General features: G+C 39.2%; 1 protein-coding gene across 2 annotated transcripts in view; it reads left to right on the forward strand.

The window, feature by feature from the left end:
* FAM53A (family with sequence similarity 53 member A) overlaps positions 1 to 19511 on the forward strand; it is a 64607-nt gene that overhangs the window by 21056 nt on the left and 24040 nt on the right. For both annotated transcript variants that reach the window (XM_065735906.1, XM_065735905.1), the window contains 2 exons: positions 4533 to 4587; positions 6795 to 7594. In XM_065735906.1, the coding sequence (XP_065591978.1) occupies positions 4533 to 4587; positions 6795 to 7594 (855 nt within the window). The remainder of the gene's footprint in view (positions 1 to 4532; positions 4588 to 6794; positions 7595 to 19511) is intronic.

Consider the following 19511-nt stretch of genomic DNA (forward strand, 5'->3'; position numbering starts at 1 on the left):
TTATGAAAGAAAGTTGCACCACTACAAATTTCCTTTGTGCTTTTTTTTTTTAGTTTTTATGAAGCTGACTTGTCAGAAGACTTAGAGTCATAGTATCTTTTGAGTTGAAAGGAACCCTTAAACGTCATCTCTTCCCATTCCTCTCCAATGAACAGGGTCACCTACAGCTTAATTAGGTTGCATCCAGCCTACACTGTGAATGCCTCCAAGGATGGGACATCCACCACTTCCTTTGGAAACCTGTTCTAGGGCTTCAGCACCCTTTTGGTTTGAAACCATTGCCCCTTCTACTATCACAACACACCCTGACAAATAGTCTGTGCCCTTGCTTCTTATTGTCCTCCTTTAGATACTGAAAGGCTGTTAACAGAAGGTTCCAAGATAACCTGATTTCCAGGCTGAACAGTTCCAGCTCTCTCAGCCTGTCCTTGCAGGATGGGTATTCCATCCCTTGAATCAGTTTTGTGGCCCTCCTCTGGATGCACTCCAAGGAGTCTGTCTATCCTGTTCTGAAGGGTCCACATCTGGACACAGTATTCCAGGGTGAGGTCTCCCCAGATCAGAGTAGAGGGGTGGGATCACCTCCCTTGGCCTGCTGGCCATGCTTCTTTTGATGCAGCCTGGGACAAGGTTGGCTTTCTGGGCTTCAAGGGCACATCGCTGGCTCATGTCCCACTTGCCACCCGCTGGTACCCCCAAGCCCCTTTCGGAAGGGCTGTGCTTGGTCCTTATATTGCTCCAGCTTAGTGAAGGTTGTGGTGACCCAGGTAGTTGATAACTGGGCCTGCTGCTTAAGCCTGGCTAGGTCTGAGTAGCATTTTGTTCCTTGGAGGTGTTAATTATTTGACACAGTTTGGTGTCATCTGCAGACTTGCTGAGGGTGTACTCCAGCTCTTTGTCCATCAAGCAGTCCACCCTTGCATTGTTTGGAGGGAAGGATGTTATGGGGGACTGTGTCAAAGGCCTCACTGAAGTCCAGGTAGATGACATCAGTGGCTCTTCCCTTGTTCACTGATGTAATACACCACCACAGAACTATGAGGTTGGTCATGCAGGATCAGCCCTTGGTGAAGCTGTGCTAGTTATCCCATAACACTTCCCTTTCTTTCCTATGCCTTAGATAGCTGCAGGGAGGATCTGCTTTGTGTTCTTCCCTGGCACTGAGATGAGGTTAACTTGGCCAGTTGTTCCTTGGGTCGCCCTTTCTACCCTTCTTAAAAATATTGCCTTTTTCCAGTCTCCAGGGACTGCAGCTTTCTCTACTGTCTTTTTGAATATCATTGAGATTGGCTTTGTTTTTTATGAAAAGCCACTGGTAAACAGGCTAGAGGGCTGTGTCTAAAACGTGACTTGACTTGATCACTTGTTCGTGTGCTGATAACAGATGAAACACTTTTCCTTGCTTTTTTTCTAGCTAGTCATAATTAGAAGGTGTTTAGTAGAAATGGAAGTCTGATTTGTAGACTTGCTCGAACTATAGACGTCACATTGACATGGTAGTGGTTAAATCAGGACTTGAATAGTAAACTCTGGCTTTCCTGTGGTTTGGGAAGAAAGCCAACTAATTGGAGGAGTTCCAAATGTACTTGGGAACTGGAGAAAATGTATTGAAGTGACAAGTTAATTTCAAGATTATAAGGATTAAGAAATATGCTTTTGGGGGTAAAATGTGTTTTCTTGATGTTTTTTTTTAAGCATTCATTCAAAAAGCAATAGTTGGAAGAGGGACATGCTTGAGTTCTGGAGTTTATCAGGAAAAGGACCTGATTGAGTAACTTAACCTTGTTTAAAGAAAGTGTCCTTCACACAGAACTTAGCAGACTTCCCTATTGCTTTGTAAACTCTGCTTATCTTTTTTTTTCCAGTAGAATCATAAAAAAAAATAATAAAAAGACTCTTTGTTCAGGAAGCTTCATGTAGTTCTTCCTGTGAAAGAGTCTGACTGGAGGGAAGCAGTGTATGTAGCCAATCCAGGAGAGCTGATAAACTGGTTCAGGGCTTTGTTACAGTAAACCTAGTGGGACATCTGCCATCTTCTCTATAGATAAAAAGGATCCTGACTGCAATAAACAATTTACGGCTTTACAGGTCATACTCAAGTTTGAATTTAAAGACATCATTAAAATACACTAACAGGTAAAACTTCCAAGTATTTTTAGTTTCAGTTATAGAAAGCCTGAGTACATGTAAGAGGGGTTCTTCACTGCCTATTTCACTGCATCAAGCTTTTACTGAAAATGATGCACTTTTTCCTTTCTCTTGCCTTCAGTATCAGATGCCACACTTAGTGGGGGCTCTTTGGTTTCAATCTCCAAAGAATTGACACTTTTTGTAGTTTAACAGGATTCTCTATAAATGATCACTTCAGAGAACAAATTGTAGCTGTAATGTGCTTATCTCACAGCTCTGAGTTCCCTAGAAGCTGCTCAGAAATAGCTCTAAGGATGGAGCTGCTGCTTGTTAAGGACACTGCAGTTCCCTCTAGTACAGATCTATGTATATGTAGTCCAATTTTTTTTCAAGTCCCTTTCAAAGATGCTTTTTTCAACTGTCAAAGATGCAGTAGTTTCTGTGTGATGGACAAGGCTTTCCAAGGTGGTTAGATAGCAGCAAATGAAATAGTCATTTGTGAAGAGCACCCTGTGAAAGATGTTTGGCCAGATCTTTGGGAAAACTAAATAGCAATCTAGTGATGGTCAGTTGGGATTGTCCTCAAGGTTCTAACTGTCTTGCTAAGTATCCAAGATCTTAGCCTGTGAGTACAGTCTCTTAAACAGCCCTAATAATTGTCGTTGTCCTTTTCCATGTGGCTTGAGGTGAATTAGCTTTAAGACTTCAAAGTGGCATTTGGTTCCAATATATTCTTTCCTTAGTTATAAATTGATATTTGAGTAGATTGAGGCCATCTTTGATTTGAGGAGAACTGGAGAAGGACTCTGGGTAGACTTACATTGAAGTCTCTAAAGATTTTGTCCTTCAGAGATGGATGAAACACAGCCATTACAGTTATCTTAGTGTGTTCTTGTGTTCTGTTATTTATCTTAGTAGTTGTTCAATAAATTATTGATACTAGCTTTATTAGTGTGTGCAACATAACTGACAATTGCAAATATGAAAGGCAAGCTAGTGGAAGTGGTAGCTCTTCCTCTCAAGTTTGACTTAAGTCTTCTGAGAAGGACTCATCAGTTGCAAATTGGATGGTGTTTCAAACTTTTTAGATTACTTTCATTAAGTAGGAAGCTATAAATGCATCTGTAGGTGCAAGGAATAATGTTGTGCAAATGCATTCTTGCGTATGCAGATCTTGATATGAAATAAGGTTAAGAATCTGATTGCAGTCTGTCCATTCCCTACCTCCAAAACAAAGTCACCAAGGGGAATATTACCATCACTTAGGATTTGTATCTCATTTGAGGAATTCAAGGATTTAAGTGCATCGGTGATGTTCAGTTGCGTTGCCATAAAGTGAGAAACAAAAGCTTTGTAGGCCTTGGATGTTTGTTTGAAAAATTGCCTGGAAAAGTCTGTACAATGCTGTCTCCTTGTCTGGACCTAAAAGAGAGTTTTTATGGAAAATGTTGCTCTTTTAAGGTTATCTTCCTCTCCAGCCTGAGTTGTTGATGTAGAGGAATAAAGAATGGTCCTTGGGGTCTCCTGGGCAATAAGCCATTTTATTTGCAAGTGCTTTTTTTTGCAGTTTGCTGTCCAGCCAGCATCCTATGTGCTTGAGAAACCTGGAATCCAACAATGCTTTTGTAGTGATATTTCTTCCTAGGTGAAATACACTGAGAAAATGGAAACTACCCTACAGACAAATAAGCCTGTATTACTGTGCAGGTGCTGCTGACAAAACTTAAATTCTGAAGGCCTTCTTTACATATAAACTTTAAGTATGAGTTAGTTCATTAGTCTGAAACAATGCTATCACCAATAAACTGCATGAATTAAAAAACTGAGTTTTGGACAGGATACACTTTTTAAATTGCTCTTATACCTGAAGAAATAAGAAAACATTTTGCTATGTGGATATTTAAGAACATCTAAAGTATTATTAAAGCTTGCTTTGGATATAAAGTTCCTATCGGTGATCTTTAAGACTTGTATGTTTAATTTATCTATAGCTATTCCTCCCTTTGTGTAAGGTGAAGTATTTTGCTATTCAGCCTTAAGATTGAAAGTGGCAACCTCGTTGTCAGGTTGTAAATTTCTCACCACTGAAATGACAATTGAATCGAAGGTTTTTTGTGAAGAGTGAATGATCACTTTTAATTCTGCAGTTTACTCACGTGGGTTAATGTTGCAACGGCTTGGTACTTAACAGGCTGTCAGAAAATATTGCTAATAGTTAAACATCAGTTTTAATTTAGGAAGATACGTTGTTCAGGAATTTTTTCAAGATAGCCAGCAAAACTCATTCCTTATAAGGAGGTTGTTAGGGGCACATAGAGAGAAACTGAAAACTGCATGTGTTTTCCTTGGGGTGTGTGCTGACTCTTTCACACAGTTAAAACTGTTTTTCTGATTGATTTCAGTACTCATCTGAGAAGTTGAACAAAAGTGGCAGCTTGTTCTCTTTCGAAATCAACGGTAAGTTCTTCAGAAGCCTTAGCTGTGTTTTACTAAGGTAATTGGTATAGCAAGCAGCCTTTCTTTTGTAAATAAGGTGAGGGGGATGGAGCTTGCTATTGGAGAGCCTGCTGGTTTAAGCTGGTCTCTGAACAATACTGGGAATAGCTGGTTGTTAGTTTTGTATGTGTGATATGCTTTGCATAGTAAAAGCCCTGGTGATACTTTTTTCCCTTATCTGCTGTGATGTACAGAAGTCCAGCAATGCTGGACATCCACTAGAGGAAAATTCACCTTTTTACACACCTCTGTGCAGGCTTTGCCACATAGAATATTCAGTGTTGATGCAAACCATAAGCTGCCGTCCAGTGCTTTGAGTGCATTAACTCCCCCTCCTCATCAGCAGTCTTAACAGTCCTGTTAAGTGTGAACTTTACCAGCAAAAATCAAAACCATCCTTACTGATATGTAAACTTGGTACTGCTTTTTTAAGAGATGGATTTGAAACTGTGTGTTCTGTTGTCTTTAAGCATGGGCAATTCTTACTTGCTTGGTTTCCTTTAAAACGTGGTGCTTGGTTTGTATGGGGTTCCATAGGGAAATATTTATCTCAATAATATTTTTGATAGCGTGTAAATGATTAAAGCACAGGTGCAACTTCAGGCTTTTTTTTCCACAGCAGACTTTAAATCATCTTCCATTCTAGGAGCAGACTTCCTAAAGATTTTTCTTTTTTTTTTTTTTAAATCAAGCAAGCCCAAGCTAAAAATTTCTCCTACAATAGATGCACGGAGTTTCAAACAGTATCTGGATCCCATTGTGCTGGCTATTTTACTTGCATTGAATTATGGATGGTTCCTGCCTTGAAGAGCTTACGTGCTTAAGGCAAAGCACAGTATGTGGTTGTACCCATCTGAAAGAATGGAGGAGGAAGGACAGAGGAATTCTAATAAAACATGTTGTTTGAATAGGCCAGCTGTCTGCACAGTTAAATGATTTTGAGACAATAGGGTGTTCTTTAAATAAGATCCAAATAAACAGGACATACTTTGGGTATGGAACATGTACAAGTATTTGGATTTGTAATTTTTTAAAGCTACTCAGTGAATCTTTTATCTGTTGCTGCTAAGAAACTTTTTGGACAACCAACAGCAAGAAAAGTGACTTAAATTTAGGCTATATTCTAGACCATTAAAAGAGGCCTGGGGGAAATAAACCCTTGATTTTTATTTTTTTTAAATAATTCTTTAAGTCCAGAGTAAGTGAAGCTTTCTTGGCTAATTGGTTTAAATTAGCAAATTTTCTAACCAAGCATGAAGCACTGCTAACTGGCCAACAGTTTTACTGCTTTTCAATTTGCAAATCCAAAGTCTGCTGTAGTTCTTCTTACACTTCATTGTATAATGTGGAGGAACAGCTGTAAAATGTGCAGAATGTTCTCAAAGAAATGCTTTACAAAAGAGTGAGAGGCTTCGCTGGCAGACTTCTTTTAACCCAGCATTGCCACTTCAGATGAGAAGTTGTGCACTGTGTGTTATGTCTGTATTCACAGTAGAACTTAGAGGAGGTTCTTAAGGTATCCTAACATTTTTATGCATTGAATTAGGACATTTTTTTTCCTGACACTTTGAATATGAGCAAAAGGAGGAAACACTGTGCGGTGTGAAATAACTTTATACTGTTTCTAATTTAAAGCTGTTCACAGCATGGGATGTGAACACCCGTCTCTTTGAAACTTTTCTATAGTAAGGTGTTCTTAATGGGGTGGTATGACAGCCAAATGAGGGACAGCAATCTATGAACAGATTATCCTGTTCTTTAAAATAAAAATAACGTAGAAATTCTTGGTAGGGCTTCACAGGGTCTGCTAATCCACTTTTGTTGTACTTTTGGTTCACTGCTGCAGGTTTTAGTTTCTGCTGTATGGTGTGCACTAGAAAAGCAGATAACGAAGCTGTTACTGTTGTTCACAGAGAAGAAATGAAGCTTTAATCCTTCGGTGCATAGCAAAGAGATTTAACTAGGTACTCACATGTGTATGCCTGGACTGGTCCCTGAAATACTTGATCTTCATGGTTTTGGAGCTATCTACCTTGTAATTATGTTATGAAATGTTGACAAAGAGCTTGGTGTTTGTGGCTCTCTTGTAAGCCTGGTTGAGTAACGGCTTTACATTAGAGTGCCCTTTTCCTTCCCATTTCTCATCTGTATCTTTCTTTTCTTTCTAGAAGACAGTCCTTGGAAAGCTTTAAATGGGGGTTGTCCGATCCAGACCGATGCCAGGAATTCTGCCTACCCTTTCTCAGTGTGCCCCTTCAGCACCGGCCCTGCCAGCAATGGTGCTCTGCAGTGGCAGCAGGAACCCTCCAGCACATCCATGGTGTCGGGATGGATCAGTGAGTTAAACCTCAACGAAAACTCGGGTCAGCCCTTGGCACCACCCACAAAACGCCACTGCAGGTCCCTCTCGGAGCCGGACGAGCTGGCTCGCTGCCGCTCACCCTGGAAACCTGGCAACTCAAAGGTTTGGACTCCTGTGTCAAAGAGACGCTGCAACAGCGGTGGCAGCGCGACCTTGCAACGCTGCAACAGTCACGGAAGTGCGACCTTGCAGAGAAGCACAAGCATCAGCCTGCCACAAAACATACTGTCCCTTAATAACGTCTTCACCGTCACCAGCTTCAACACATCACCCGTACCGAGACCTTCCTCTGCCAGCAGCGGGTTTGTGGACAGCAGCGAGGGAAGCACGAGCTCCAGTACCCGCTGGAATTCCGGAGGGCCCTGTGACTTTAACCCAAGGCGCCGTCTCTCCCTCTCCCAGGAGCACATCACCGAGAGCGGGAATCTTTTGCCTTCAGCCAACAGCACTCCCACCTCCACACCTGAGCTCAGCCGACGTCAGGGCTTGTTGAGGTGCCGCTCCCAGCCCTGTGTTCTGAACGAGAAGAAGAGCCGGCTAAAGCGCAGGCGGGAGGAGGATGTGCGATGGAACAGGCCGTCCTTAGACTTTTTTAAAATGACACGGGTGAGATTTTACTTTCCTCAGTCTGTGTGTGTGGAGGCAACTATTGCAGGAAGGTTATTTCTTGATAAGTCAGGCTAATTCGTAGCTGTTTTCACTTGTCATTTCCTGCCTGAGCTATATGGGCTTCCACATCTCAGTCAGGTTCTTAAACATGTGATGGGGAAAGATAATAGTGAAGCATTGAACTACACTTAGCTGCAAGTCACTATGACAGCATTGGTCCTTCTACCTATGTAAGACAATTTACTTCTACTCAGGTTTTCTTTAAGACCCAATTAGCCATGTTAAACACTGCTGAGATTGGGTGGCTGTTCTACTCCTCAAATACTAGTGGATTTGCTTTTCAATTGCATGGTCTAACACAGATTTCTTTATTTAAACTGATTAAAATTTAGAAGTTGCTCTTCTCTAGTCTGGATTAGCTGCTTGCACCCTTCAAGTTCTGGACATCCTTTTGTTAGTCCATATGTTATACTTCTGAAATAATCCATATGGTACTGCATCATCTGGAAAACACTTGAAAGAGCTCATTCTATAGGAGGGCTTTTTTAACTATTTAGGTTTGCTACTGAATTAAAGAGTACATGAGACTAATATTCAGACATTCTTGATCACTTTTTCCCTTAAGCCTTATTTTATAAGTTGTCTTCGTATTAAGCTTGAGTAGTTTATGAAGTTTCATTCTACAGTGACGTGGTCTGGTAATTTTTTTACTATCTCAATATAATTTTTCCATTACTTTTTTCCTTTAATACATAGCTAGTTGTGAAGTGTATTATCTTTAAATGAGCTGAACTTTAAGGAAAACATTTGTTTTAAAACTAGGCAAGAGCTGAAAATACTTGAGGTAAGATCTGAATCAAATTTTCAATCTATGGTATGTCTGGTGTCTTATTAACCTATTACATTGTTAAAAGTGTAATATTTCTTCATAGCCTGTGTTCTCCTCATACCCTAAGTCCTGGCTGATGCATATACTTTACATTGTGGTCCAAAACACTTCTCTCTAAGCTTTAAAAAAAACCAAAAGTTGCTGCTGTGCATAATGTTATAAGCTAATATTGCATCCAGATGCTGAGTCCTCAGTACAGGAGATACGTGGACCTGTTGGAGCACATCCAGAGGAGAACCACAGAAATGATCTGAGGGATGAAACATCTCTGCAGGGACAGGCTGGGAGCTGGGACTCTTCAGGCTGGAGAACAGAGTGCTCCAAGGTGACCTGATAGTGGCCTTTCAGTATCTAAAGGGGAGCTATAGGAAATAAGGGGACAGACTCTTTATCAGGGTCTATGGTGATAAGACAACAAGGGGAAATGGTTTCGAGCTTAAAAGAAGGTAGATTTAGGTTAGTTATAAGGAAAGTCTTTCACAGTGATGGTGGTGAGGCACTGGAACAGACTGTTCAGAGATGTGGTGGATGCTTCTCCCTGGAGACTTCCGTGGTGAGGCTGGATGGGGCCCTGGGCAACCTGATCTAGCTGTGGATGTCTGTGTTCACTGCAGGTGAAGTTGGACTAGGTGACCTTTAAAGGTCCCTTCCAAATTTAAGGATTCTGTTACGCTATGAAAAATCTGTAAATGTTTTGATGTCTTTGAATCTTCTAAAGCAAAAATTTTGAAACATTTCATCAGAAACGAATCAATGAATATTTTGTGAATAGCTTACTCATGCCATGACAGAGTTGAAAGTGCGAGGGAAATCCTATTGCTTAATGTGGCAGTGCTGTACTGAAGTCACAGCTGTACAAAGAGTAGATTTTAGGATCTGTAGCCATTTTACCCAGTGCACTTTGAGATCTGAGAGGTTGGCATTGAAACACCTGCCAAAATTGCCAAGGTTTCTGACCTTTTAATTCTTTCCAATAGTATTTATCAAAACTAAGTGATTTATTTACTTTAACCTGAAGCAAGTGCTGTTGTAGGCTTTGAAAAATTGGTGAAGGGACTGTGTTGATGATGCCTCAGTCCATACTGATTTGCAAAATGTAAATGATAGCAAATGGGGAGCCAGAATAGATTCATAGATTACTGATCTGAGTTCGTTCACCTATCACGAGTTTCATAAACTATGAACTTGGTTGTGCTTTTTCTTTCTGGGTACTGCCAAGAAATCAGGCAGATCTTACCATGAGAAATGGTTTCTTTTTGTGTTCCTTGTTACTTTCTTCCAAACACCTTTGCACTTCGCTACCTTCTATGTTTTTATTTATGCTTTCCTGGAAAAGAATGTGATATCTTAAATACTCTTGGGGGGGAGGGGGGAGGGCAACAAAACTGAAGTGAGTAATTCTTGTATGTAGAAGTAAAAAATATTAAATATAAAAATATAATTAAAATATTATATATTAAAATATTAATTTTATTTAAAATATGAGTAGACTAGCTCCTGAATGGCATTGTACAGGTCTTGGTGCCAACTTCTGGATTTAAAGCTGGAAAATAAAAACTTGTGCAATTTCAGGCTTGCTAGAACATGAAGACAGCTGTAAAAACAAGCAGAAAAGACTGTAGTAAATGATAACAAAATGTGATAGCTGTTTTCAGGCCCTAAGGACTCTTAATTGATTTTGCATTCATTCAGTCTTGTGCTGTAGCAGTTGTGGGGTTGTAGAATAGTTCCAGTTCAGTATTCTCAATTGCCTACATGAGGAACTGGCTCCTTTTGATCCTTTTCCTCTACAGCAGGATTCTCATCACCCTGGTATTACCAGATGTCTGGCAAGGCAAAGAGAGGAGCTACTTGGGAATCTTGCTTTTGTGAAGCTCACAGCTTCTTCCATGCAGAATGATCCAAGATGGTACTTGGATTGGTAGCTGCAGCTGAAAAGTAGAAACTTTTCTTTACTGAGAGGGAGTTCTTCCATCCCCAGGAAACGGTTAAGCTCTTTTCAAATGTTCAGTTCCATGTAGTGTGCACCAGTTGATCCTTTTAGGAATAACAGAAAGAGATATGACAAAGAACAGTCAAGATGATGCACATATTTTTTTTTAGAGTGTATAAACAAGTTTTCTTGTGATAGTGATGTTTTATTCTGTTTCAGATCAAACAACACACTGTAATTTGATGTATTTCTGTTGTTCAGCATTCCTGTACACCTTTTTTCCCAACTCTCAGGCGTGAAGTTGAAAAAAAAAGTTGATATTGTGCTTAAGACCTTTGTAATAAGTAGTCTGAAGTGGTCTTTGGTTTGTCTTTATAGTTACTTGGATAGAAAAGGCTGTTTTAAATTAAGGAGTGGTTCCAACAGTTCAGTTACGTGGCATCTGATTCATTAACATTGGTTGCCTTTGAAATAGCAAAGGTTTAAGTTGTGATGTGTTTATGATAGAATGTTGCTGCCTTGCAACAGCTATTTTTTCTAGTATTATCTTCAGGCTCAAATTGCAGCTACTTCTAAGTAACTGTTGCAATAAGTACTAGCAATCATGAACAAGGATGGCTTTTAAATTCTCAAGTCTGCAGTTATTTAGAAGCAAACTTCATTAAAAGATTTCAGATACTTAGGCTACTCCCTATATGTGTGAATTAATCCAGGCTACAAGTGCAAAGATGTTTATATTCTTGGTTTTAAGAAATTGTGTGGTGTATCTTTTTTTTTTAGTAACTGTCGGGAACATGTTCTGCTAGAACACTGTTTTTAGCTCAACTGCTGCCATACATTTTCAGTGCCCTTCTGCAGCTCCTTGCATGGGGAGCAATATTGTTTTGGAGAAGGGAGGGGACAAGGGACTGTTAGAATAGATGGGACATAATTTTTCTTTTTTTTCTTGGAGTATAACGTTTTGAATCTGTGAAGCTCTTTGATAAATGTTGATTCTTAAAACAGCAACAATTCAACCTTTATGGTTATTCACAGCCATGCTTCATACCATAGTGATATAGTGGCTTTATGGACCTACAAAGCGAGGAGGACTCACAGAAGGCAGTAATGGGAATCAAAGATGTATCAACTTCAGCCAAAGCAACAGGGCTAGTATCACTGGAAGACCAGGATTACGAGGCTGAACAGAAGGACTAGTTGATAGTGATTTCTGTATCAACCTAAAACTGTGCATATAGGATGGGTGAATGGTTGGGGTGGATAAGTTTCCTTTCAGGGGAGTGATGTGGAGATATTTTGTCCTTTTTTAAAATAAATACTGTATCAGCAGTGCTGTGACTGAATGTAGACCACAGGAGGCAACCACTACTTTTTCTGCAGTGTATTTCTCAATAATTCTTCATATTTCTTGTGGAACTATTGCATCCACCTACCAGAGTTGAACTTTTTGTGGGCTGTTTTAAAGAAGCCACTGTGAATAAGCACAAGAGTGAAGTGTGGTACTGAATACTTATCTACACCAGAATTGCATGAATACTTTTTGTTGAGTAATTCCAGGCATTAGTTTTGTTTTCCATTGCTCTTTAAGGCCATCCTAATGGTCAGTAAATGAACAGGTAGATAAATTAGATCCTCTCTAAATTAAAAAAAAAAACAAAGTTCTGAAGCTTTCACTTTAATTTTTGTTTGTTAAAAGACTTTCAAGTGTGCATTGTTGGCATGTTTACAGTGGATTTGTTGAATTGATGTTGTCATACCTTAATCAGTGCTCTCAAGCTGCGTAAGTAGCTGTAAGTAGAATTCATGTGTTCACATAGCAAATGTGGTATTCATGAATAGTGTGCTGTAGTAACAACTATCAGGTAGCCACTGAGTCAAGCCTGTATCAGCTCAAGTAGGTTAAGCATTGGCTTAACCTAAGTTCATTCAGATTGTGTTCATAAAATAGCAAGCATGCTGCTTTAAATAGCTTTATTTAAGCAATTCAAACTCATCTCTTGTAGCCTCCTGTCAAAATGGGAACAAAAAGATCTCTTGGGGTGTGTGTAGTTCAGCTGTACTTTGCCTGGTATGCTATATCCATGCAGCATGATTTAGGGAAGATGTGTAATACACTTGAAACCCTAATTTGTCTGAGCTCTTGCTGTATTCTTGTAAGGTCTATTGTGTACTCGTGGTAAGAGTATAGGTGTCTCACTTGTTCTTGGCAGCACTCTGTGGTTTGATGGTGTGGTGGTACACAACACTGCTCATGAAACAAAATGGGTGCACTGTATGGAATGTGTCTTTGACTCAGGACAAGCTTGTTTTGCCATATGTTTTATGGAAAATATCGTGCAGATGAGCTTTGTTGTAAGAGATTGGGCTGGAGTTGATTGAGGTCAGTGGAATGGTACTAAGTCTACATATGAAGTGTTGGTTAATTTGTCAGTGGTTTCCATTTGTGTAAGATTAAAGACTTAAAAACAGCTGTGGATGAAACAGTTGAGCTGAGGGACACAATTTTGTTACCTGAAAACTTAATACATATTCCTAGAGGTGCCTTTAACTTTGCATTTCAGACAAGAAAACAGCTAGCTATTATTTTCCAAAAGGCATGAAGGAATTTAACCTCAGACTAGAAGTCCTGTGTAGAGGAAAGAAGTGAGGTGTTAAAACTGTCCAGCTAAGTAAGTAAGTAGGTTTGTGTAATTCTATGCATAAGCTTAATTTCCTCAAAGAAAATGTGATAATTACCATTTGAACATGGAATATTCACTTAAGTGCAAGGGACCTAAGTTGCCTTTGAAATACTTCTTTCTGTTTAAGAGCAACCTGATGACTTGGAGGACCAATGTCTGAATGGAAATAGATGCAGTGAAGTACTAAGTTTTCTGAGTTTCAGTAGAGCAGAATTGAGACTGCTGCAGTGCCTGCAGGGTTTTGAATAATGAAATGCAAGCTAACCTCAATCTGATAGAGAATGGTGAGCCATTTTATTTGTTGCTTGGAAGCTAGAGATTACTAATGTGGGGAAGACCTCGCTGGAGAGGAACAGGGGTGTGAAGGGTTGGAATGGTTCTTCCAGGCCCCTATTTGCCTGTGTCAATTAAAGCAAAAAAAGCAACAAACCTTCTTGAGGCAATATCAGTGGCAGTCTCACTGGTAAAACAGTAGATTCTTGAAATCCTTGCACCTGCCTGTAGATGTCTGGTAAGCTTCAACTATTTCGATTTGGATTCTAGGTTGCATTGAGTCCTTTGAAGTTGAGCAATGTGCATCTATTTTGATTATGCCTCTCGTGCTCTCCAATGAAAGAAAATAACATACAGTAGTTAAGTCGAAATCTGTGTGGGTGAGTATTTATGTTTGGCTTACTATCAGTCTGTAGAAACCAGATGTGGAAATTATGGGTGAGGAAAGATGTCTTAAATCATCATATATAATCCCCTGCTGATGCATGGTAACTTCTCGCAGTATCTTTTTCTGGTATTTTGTCCACTGCAGCATTTTAAGTGCCTCCAGGGATGTGATTTCCATAGCAAATAAAGACCATTTTGTGGGAAGCGAATACAGTTTTACTTAAGCTCTGAATTTGTATCTCTATCGTTTTAGATTATGGCATGTATTTTTGGATCTCTCGCCTACTGTCACAATAACAATCTTTCATGGAAATAATATTAAGTTGCCTGGTCCTCTGACTAACAAAAACATGAGAACTCCTTTTGTCTATTTAAAAGCAACTTCTGCAGGAGACAGGGTAGCAGGCACTAAGTATGGCATCTAGGGAGTAGGAGTCAATGTCCATTTATTCTTTTGTGTTCTTTGATAATGTCACTTATGAATGTTTTTTTTTCTGTGAGAATCTCCTGAGAGCTGTAGTTTCTGTAATGAGAAATAATGGTCAAAGACTGGGACTCCTTGGAGTCTTCTGAGGACATGGGGTAATATTCAGGTAGACCTCTGCTTCCAGTCAAAAACTGAGACTATTTATTTCACTAGTAGCTGCCTCTTAATAATTTAAAACTGTTCAAAGTACTCTAGGAAAATAGGTTGATCATCACTTTACACAAAATATTTATTTTGAACATTTTCAGTCCTTTTTAAGTTTTGTTTACTCTTCTTTGTGAAGTGCTGTACAGATGGTGCTTTGTGTTGAAGTTATGTAAAAAGCAAGAAAAAAAGAACCCAAAGAAAACACAACAAACCAATGAAGGCTGCTGTAATTGGACCTTAAAGTAAAAAAATATATATATTCCTTAACTTGTATTGCATCAGGAAAATCAAGCATGCATTTCTGTGATTTGAACTGAGGATGTGCATGACTAATAAGTGGGCTTAAGCTTTGAAGGGTTTTTAGGAAAAATAAAAGGAATTCTGTCAAATCAGTGGAGGGGTGGGGGCTAAGCAGAATAGGTGTGGTTTTTCTTGAACAAAGTTCTCTACAAGTAAAACCAGCAGTAAGTTGACACAGGAATGCCACTTTTTGTTTCTGAGCTGGGGAAAGCAGTTTCATTCCCTCTGCTTTCTTGGTGCTGCTTCCCAGGGTGTCATATGCTGGAACCACAGAGTCTTGGAGTTCATTCCTGCACTGGAATTCATAGAGCTTAAGTATACTTGTTAATGTTCTTCTGAACTTCTCTAGTAGTGGTGTGTGACATCTAGGGCATGACTCTCGCTGTGTCAATTGCTTGAGTAGGAACTATGGCTTAAGGGAGGGTACTGATCTATTCCTGAAAGCCACAAATGCATACTCTTCAGCTGAGGAGCTCACTTTAATAAGCTGTTTTTAAGCTTACATTGTTAGAAAGCTGCTCCACTGGGCTTTGTTACTACCTGACAATCCTTTCCTCAGGGGTTAGTTTGGATTTTGTCATTTTGGGTGTAGTTGTATGGTTTTCTTTCATCCTAAAAACAAAATAAATGAAGTATGTGTTTCATGTAAGTACTGTAGGAAAGTTCTGTTTTCCATTTTAAGAGCATCTTTGTTAACACATTAATGAAACAGCTTACCTATAATTATATGTAACATTTGAATACTGCTGTAAGTTCTCTGTAAGCAAGTTATTTCTATAGGCAAGTTATTAGGAAAAACACGAGATTCCCCAGTCCCCTTCCAGGTGACTTTGAAGTGTGAAAACAGTGGACTGTTGTAAGAGATATAATGCTACAAGTGGACTGAACGTTAGTTACTGAGTATATACCCTTATACATAACAATCTAAGTGTTTTAACTTCTTGTTACATTTAAGCACTGCACCAGGTGAAACAAAAATCAGTCTCTTGCCAAAACTTATGTATCAGCATTGTCTCACTGAGTCCTTTGTGCTGTGACTGATTTTTGAAGGAAGGGAGCAAACATTGAGAGCTTTATTTGGCAGTGGAGTTGGAGGCTTAAGTGTGATTTTTAGTTCTTCACTTTGCTGTAATGATCTCTTGTGGAAGTGAGAAAGGAGTCTAGGTTCCTAAAATGAAGCAAGCTGTGTTACATGCTTCCTCTCAGAGGGAAGGAAGACACTGTATAAACCATTCTAAAACATGGCTGTAACAATGCTGACTGAAGTTATAACCCATCTAGACAATGTTGTTTTTTTTTAAGGCTTGGTAGAGCACCTTTTAGCATCCTATGAAGGTACCAAAACGACTTGCCTAGTGAACTGTCCATGTGAAACTTGAGGACTTAATCCAAGTGCATGCAGGTAATATAGCTCAGCTCAAAATAGGGGAAGGGTGCTGTGGAATTGACTGCAAGACAACTGTCCTATAGAATTAACTTTCCTTTTGAATGGTTTCTGTGAACCTTCCTTTTGCTTGCAATAAATGTAGCAGACTATGTAAGCTGTAAGGGTTTCCTGTCAGAGCAATGCTAGATGAAACATGCAATTATTACAAAAACATGATAGAGGGAACCTAGTTAAGGGGTAGACTGAGATGTTGAGATTGGGTCCTCATTGCTTGGCAGTATGTCAGGTCTAGCAATGGAAATCAGGTCTTCTATAGGAAGCACATCTGGATTTTGAGCTTTTCAGCATTTCTTTACTTTCAAAAAAAACCCAACCCTACTTTCATAAAGTAAAAACTTCTCAATATTTCTTCATACATCTCTGTAACTTTCTGATACTTATATGAAAGCATATCCATTTTCAAGAACAAAAGATACTGTAACTGTAGTTCTTGTCAGGCTTTCTTCCCGGCTTTCTTCCCGTGCTCTTAAAGCTTGAGCTATAGGTGAGATTGAGTAATTTTCTTTGCCTGCAATTCATACTGTGAACTTGTTGGAAAAAAAGTGAAGTTCTGTAGAGTAAAACAGTTTTTCTATTTTCTGAAATGCAGCTCCTCCCTTATCGCTCACATGAGTTCTGTTGGTCAGTCTTGTTGCTTAAATGAAGATGTGTCAACTGTAAGACATTTTGTTCTTTTTCACATCCACTGTTGTGTAATTCTTAGTTTAGGTTCTCCAAACCATCCAATTCTTATTTTGGTGTTTCAATGGTATTCTTAAGTAAATGCCATTGTGCAAGTTGATTTGCTCACAGCTGAAAAGCAGCTTCTGTGTTAAACCTTTTCCTGCAGGTTCTGCTAGTGGATGAGCAGCCATGGAGGTGTTTTGGTTGTTACATAAAATGCTTGTTAGTGCTTCACTGAGCTCGTTAACAACTCCTTGAGGTGCTTTTTATGCATCTTACTTGCTGCATTGTCCATTTCTAATAGCAATGGTCTTAGTGGACAAGCAATTTCTTTTTCAGAGTCTTTTTTCAAGCAGGCATTGGTGATGACACGTCATCCTCTCTGAAGGTGTGTTTCCTTGAGATTGTTTTATATGTCGGTGTTAGACAGTCATCCAGTCTGCACTGAAATGAAGTTTTTCTTGTAGCTATAGAAACCTTCAGCATTTGTTTTTCTTCTTCCTTGCTCCTTTCCCTTTGCCACCCCTGTGGTTTGAGTTTTGTATGAGGACAACTCAAAGGAAGGGAAGCTGAATTCCTTTTCCTTGTTTTCCTTTCTAAAACACAATGGTGGTTATGATGTCTGCATGAAACAGACATTATATTTTGCTGATTACGTTTTGTCTCAAAGCAAGTGAATCATTTCTGTACAGCCAGCTCTCAGAGTAAGAAGTTTCCATATGAAGAGGCAATAATGGATTTGTGACATGCTAAAGAATAAAGTGTCTCACTCCTGCTAAGCTTCACTGTCTCAAAGGGTTTTGCCTTTCTATGGAATGGTTTAGAACAATTTCTTGCCACCTGCTTTACAATTTGATCTAATGCAAAGTCTTAAATGCCACCTCTTTATATATTGATATGAAAGCAATGGGAATTGCTTATCTCATTGCATGACACATTGGGTTTTTTCTCCTTGATTGAAGGAGATTGAAGTTTAATAAGGTAGCAAAAAAACTGCCATTATTGATATAAATGATAATATAATGATATAAAGCAATATAATGATATAAATGATAATATAATGATATAAAACAATATTAATGATATATTTTGTCTAAGCTGCTCTATTGCTGTGCATATAGCACAATTTTCATATCTGATTTAGATGAGGAGGAAAAATATCCTTTAATATAAAGATTGTCTTAAAGCTAAGCTAGAGTTATGATCACCAAATTATTTTTGAGAGAACTAGCTTTAGCTTAATTTAGAAGTATTACAAAGAATTGCATCAGCAAGCTGGAGGTCTTCAGTTGGCAGAATTGGCCTTACTCAATGGTCTTCTGAGTTTGTTTCACAGCATCTCATGCTGTTTATATAGAGCTGTATAAAATGAGAAACTTTTGTTACTGGTGCTGTTTTAGTATTGAAGCTGTTAATCTCAGTATTTTTCCAAAGAACAGATCTTTGCCTTTCAAAATAGAGTGCTAATTTCTTGGTGTTCTAGATTAGGAAACATCTCCAAAGAGAAGCCTTCAGGGTGCGTCTGAGTCTTGATGCATAGTCTCAGACTTGCAGGATCACGTGCTGGTATCAATGACCACCTTTAGGCAGGACCAGAAGATGCAGTCCCAATACCTTCAGAGATAATGCAGATGTTAAAATGGCTGCTTTTCCCTGCCATGAACCAGATTAATAACCTAGATATAAAATATGAAACAAGTGTGGGGCCGCAGTCCTTCTAAGACTTGATTTTTGGATGCATCAGCAATATTAAGTTCTCTGCTCTGAAACATAACTGTTCTCCATATCAGAGTTGTACAGGTCATGAAGTTTGTTAACAAATGCTTTTGTTTTTCTGACCATAGCAGAGCATTTCCTTGCCAGTTCTTCTGCCTAGTCGTTTTTAAGTAGTGTATGTACTTGAACTTGTTTGAACACTTTTAGTCTAGGGGCCTTGAGCAAGCACGATCTCAGGCACATAAGCTTTTTTATGATGTAGATTGAATGTGCTGAATTAAGTTAGTTCACACAGCCTACCACTCTTCAGGTTCTGTTTCTCAAACGTTACAGCTGGGGAAGTCCCTCTTTGCCTTGCTCTTTGTGTTACACAGATCTTCTCTGCTCTGCCTTGCCTTGCTGCTTTCTCTTGGAGGATTTTTCAAGCTCTGTGGTTTATTGTCAAAATGCTTAGATTCCCTTTCAGAGAACCACCCAGAAAACTGCCTCTTAGTTCTCAGTATGACTAAATCCCACTCTTTATTTTCATCATAGAAATAAATATCCTATACCTTGTATTAGAGAGGTGCAGTACATTTGTTGATCCTCCTCTGAGTTATGCTGTGACTGACAGATGGTAGCAACTCCAGTTCCCATATAAACACAGGAGCCTATGAACTGATATTGTACTCCTACAGAAGCTGTCTTCTGTGAGACATTGAAATGATCCCAGACTATCTAGGCGTAGGACTCAGTGACCCTGGACACCTGAAGGATGACTTGTGTGACCAGGCCTGAGAGCATCTGTGGAGCCATGTGAACTGCTTCAGCTTTTGTACTCCAAGCAGTCTTGGCTTAAATTTTGTGTTCCTTCCTTCCTGATCCTTGTTTTGCAGATTAAAAAGGCTTTTTAAAGGTGACATCCCTTTTCATTACTTACTGGAACAGTTCTCTGACATGTACTCACATTTTTCAGTAGAACTACTTCTAGGATGACACGGTTCTCCATGTT

Source organism: Cyrtonyx montezumae, unplaced genomic scaffold (assembly GCF_038088225.1).
Source record: "Cyrtonyx montezumae isolate F1298 unplaced genomic scaffold, pur_monq_1.0 scaffold_2, whole genome shotgun sequence".
In the NCBI taxonomy this organism is placed as follows: Eukaryota; Metazoa; Chordata; class Aves; order Galliformes; family Odontophoridae; genus Cyrtonyx; species Cyrtonyx montezumae.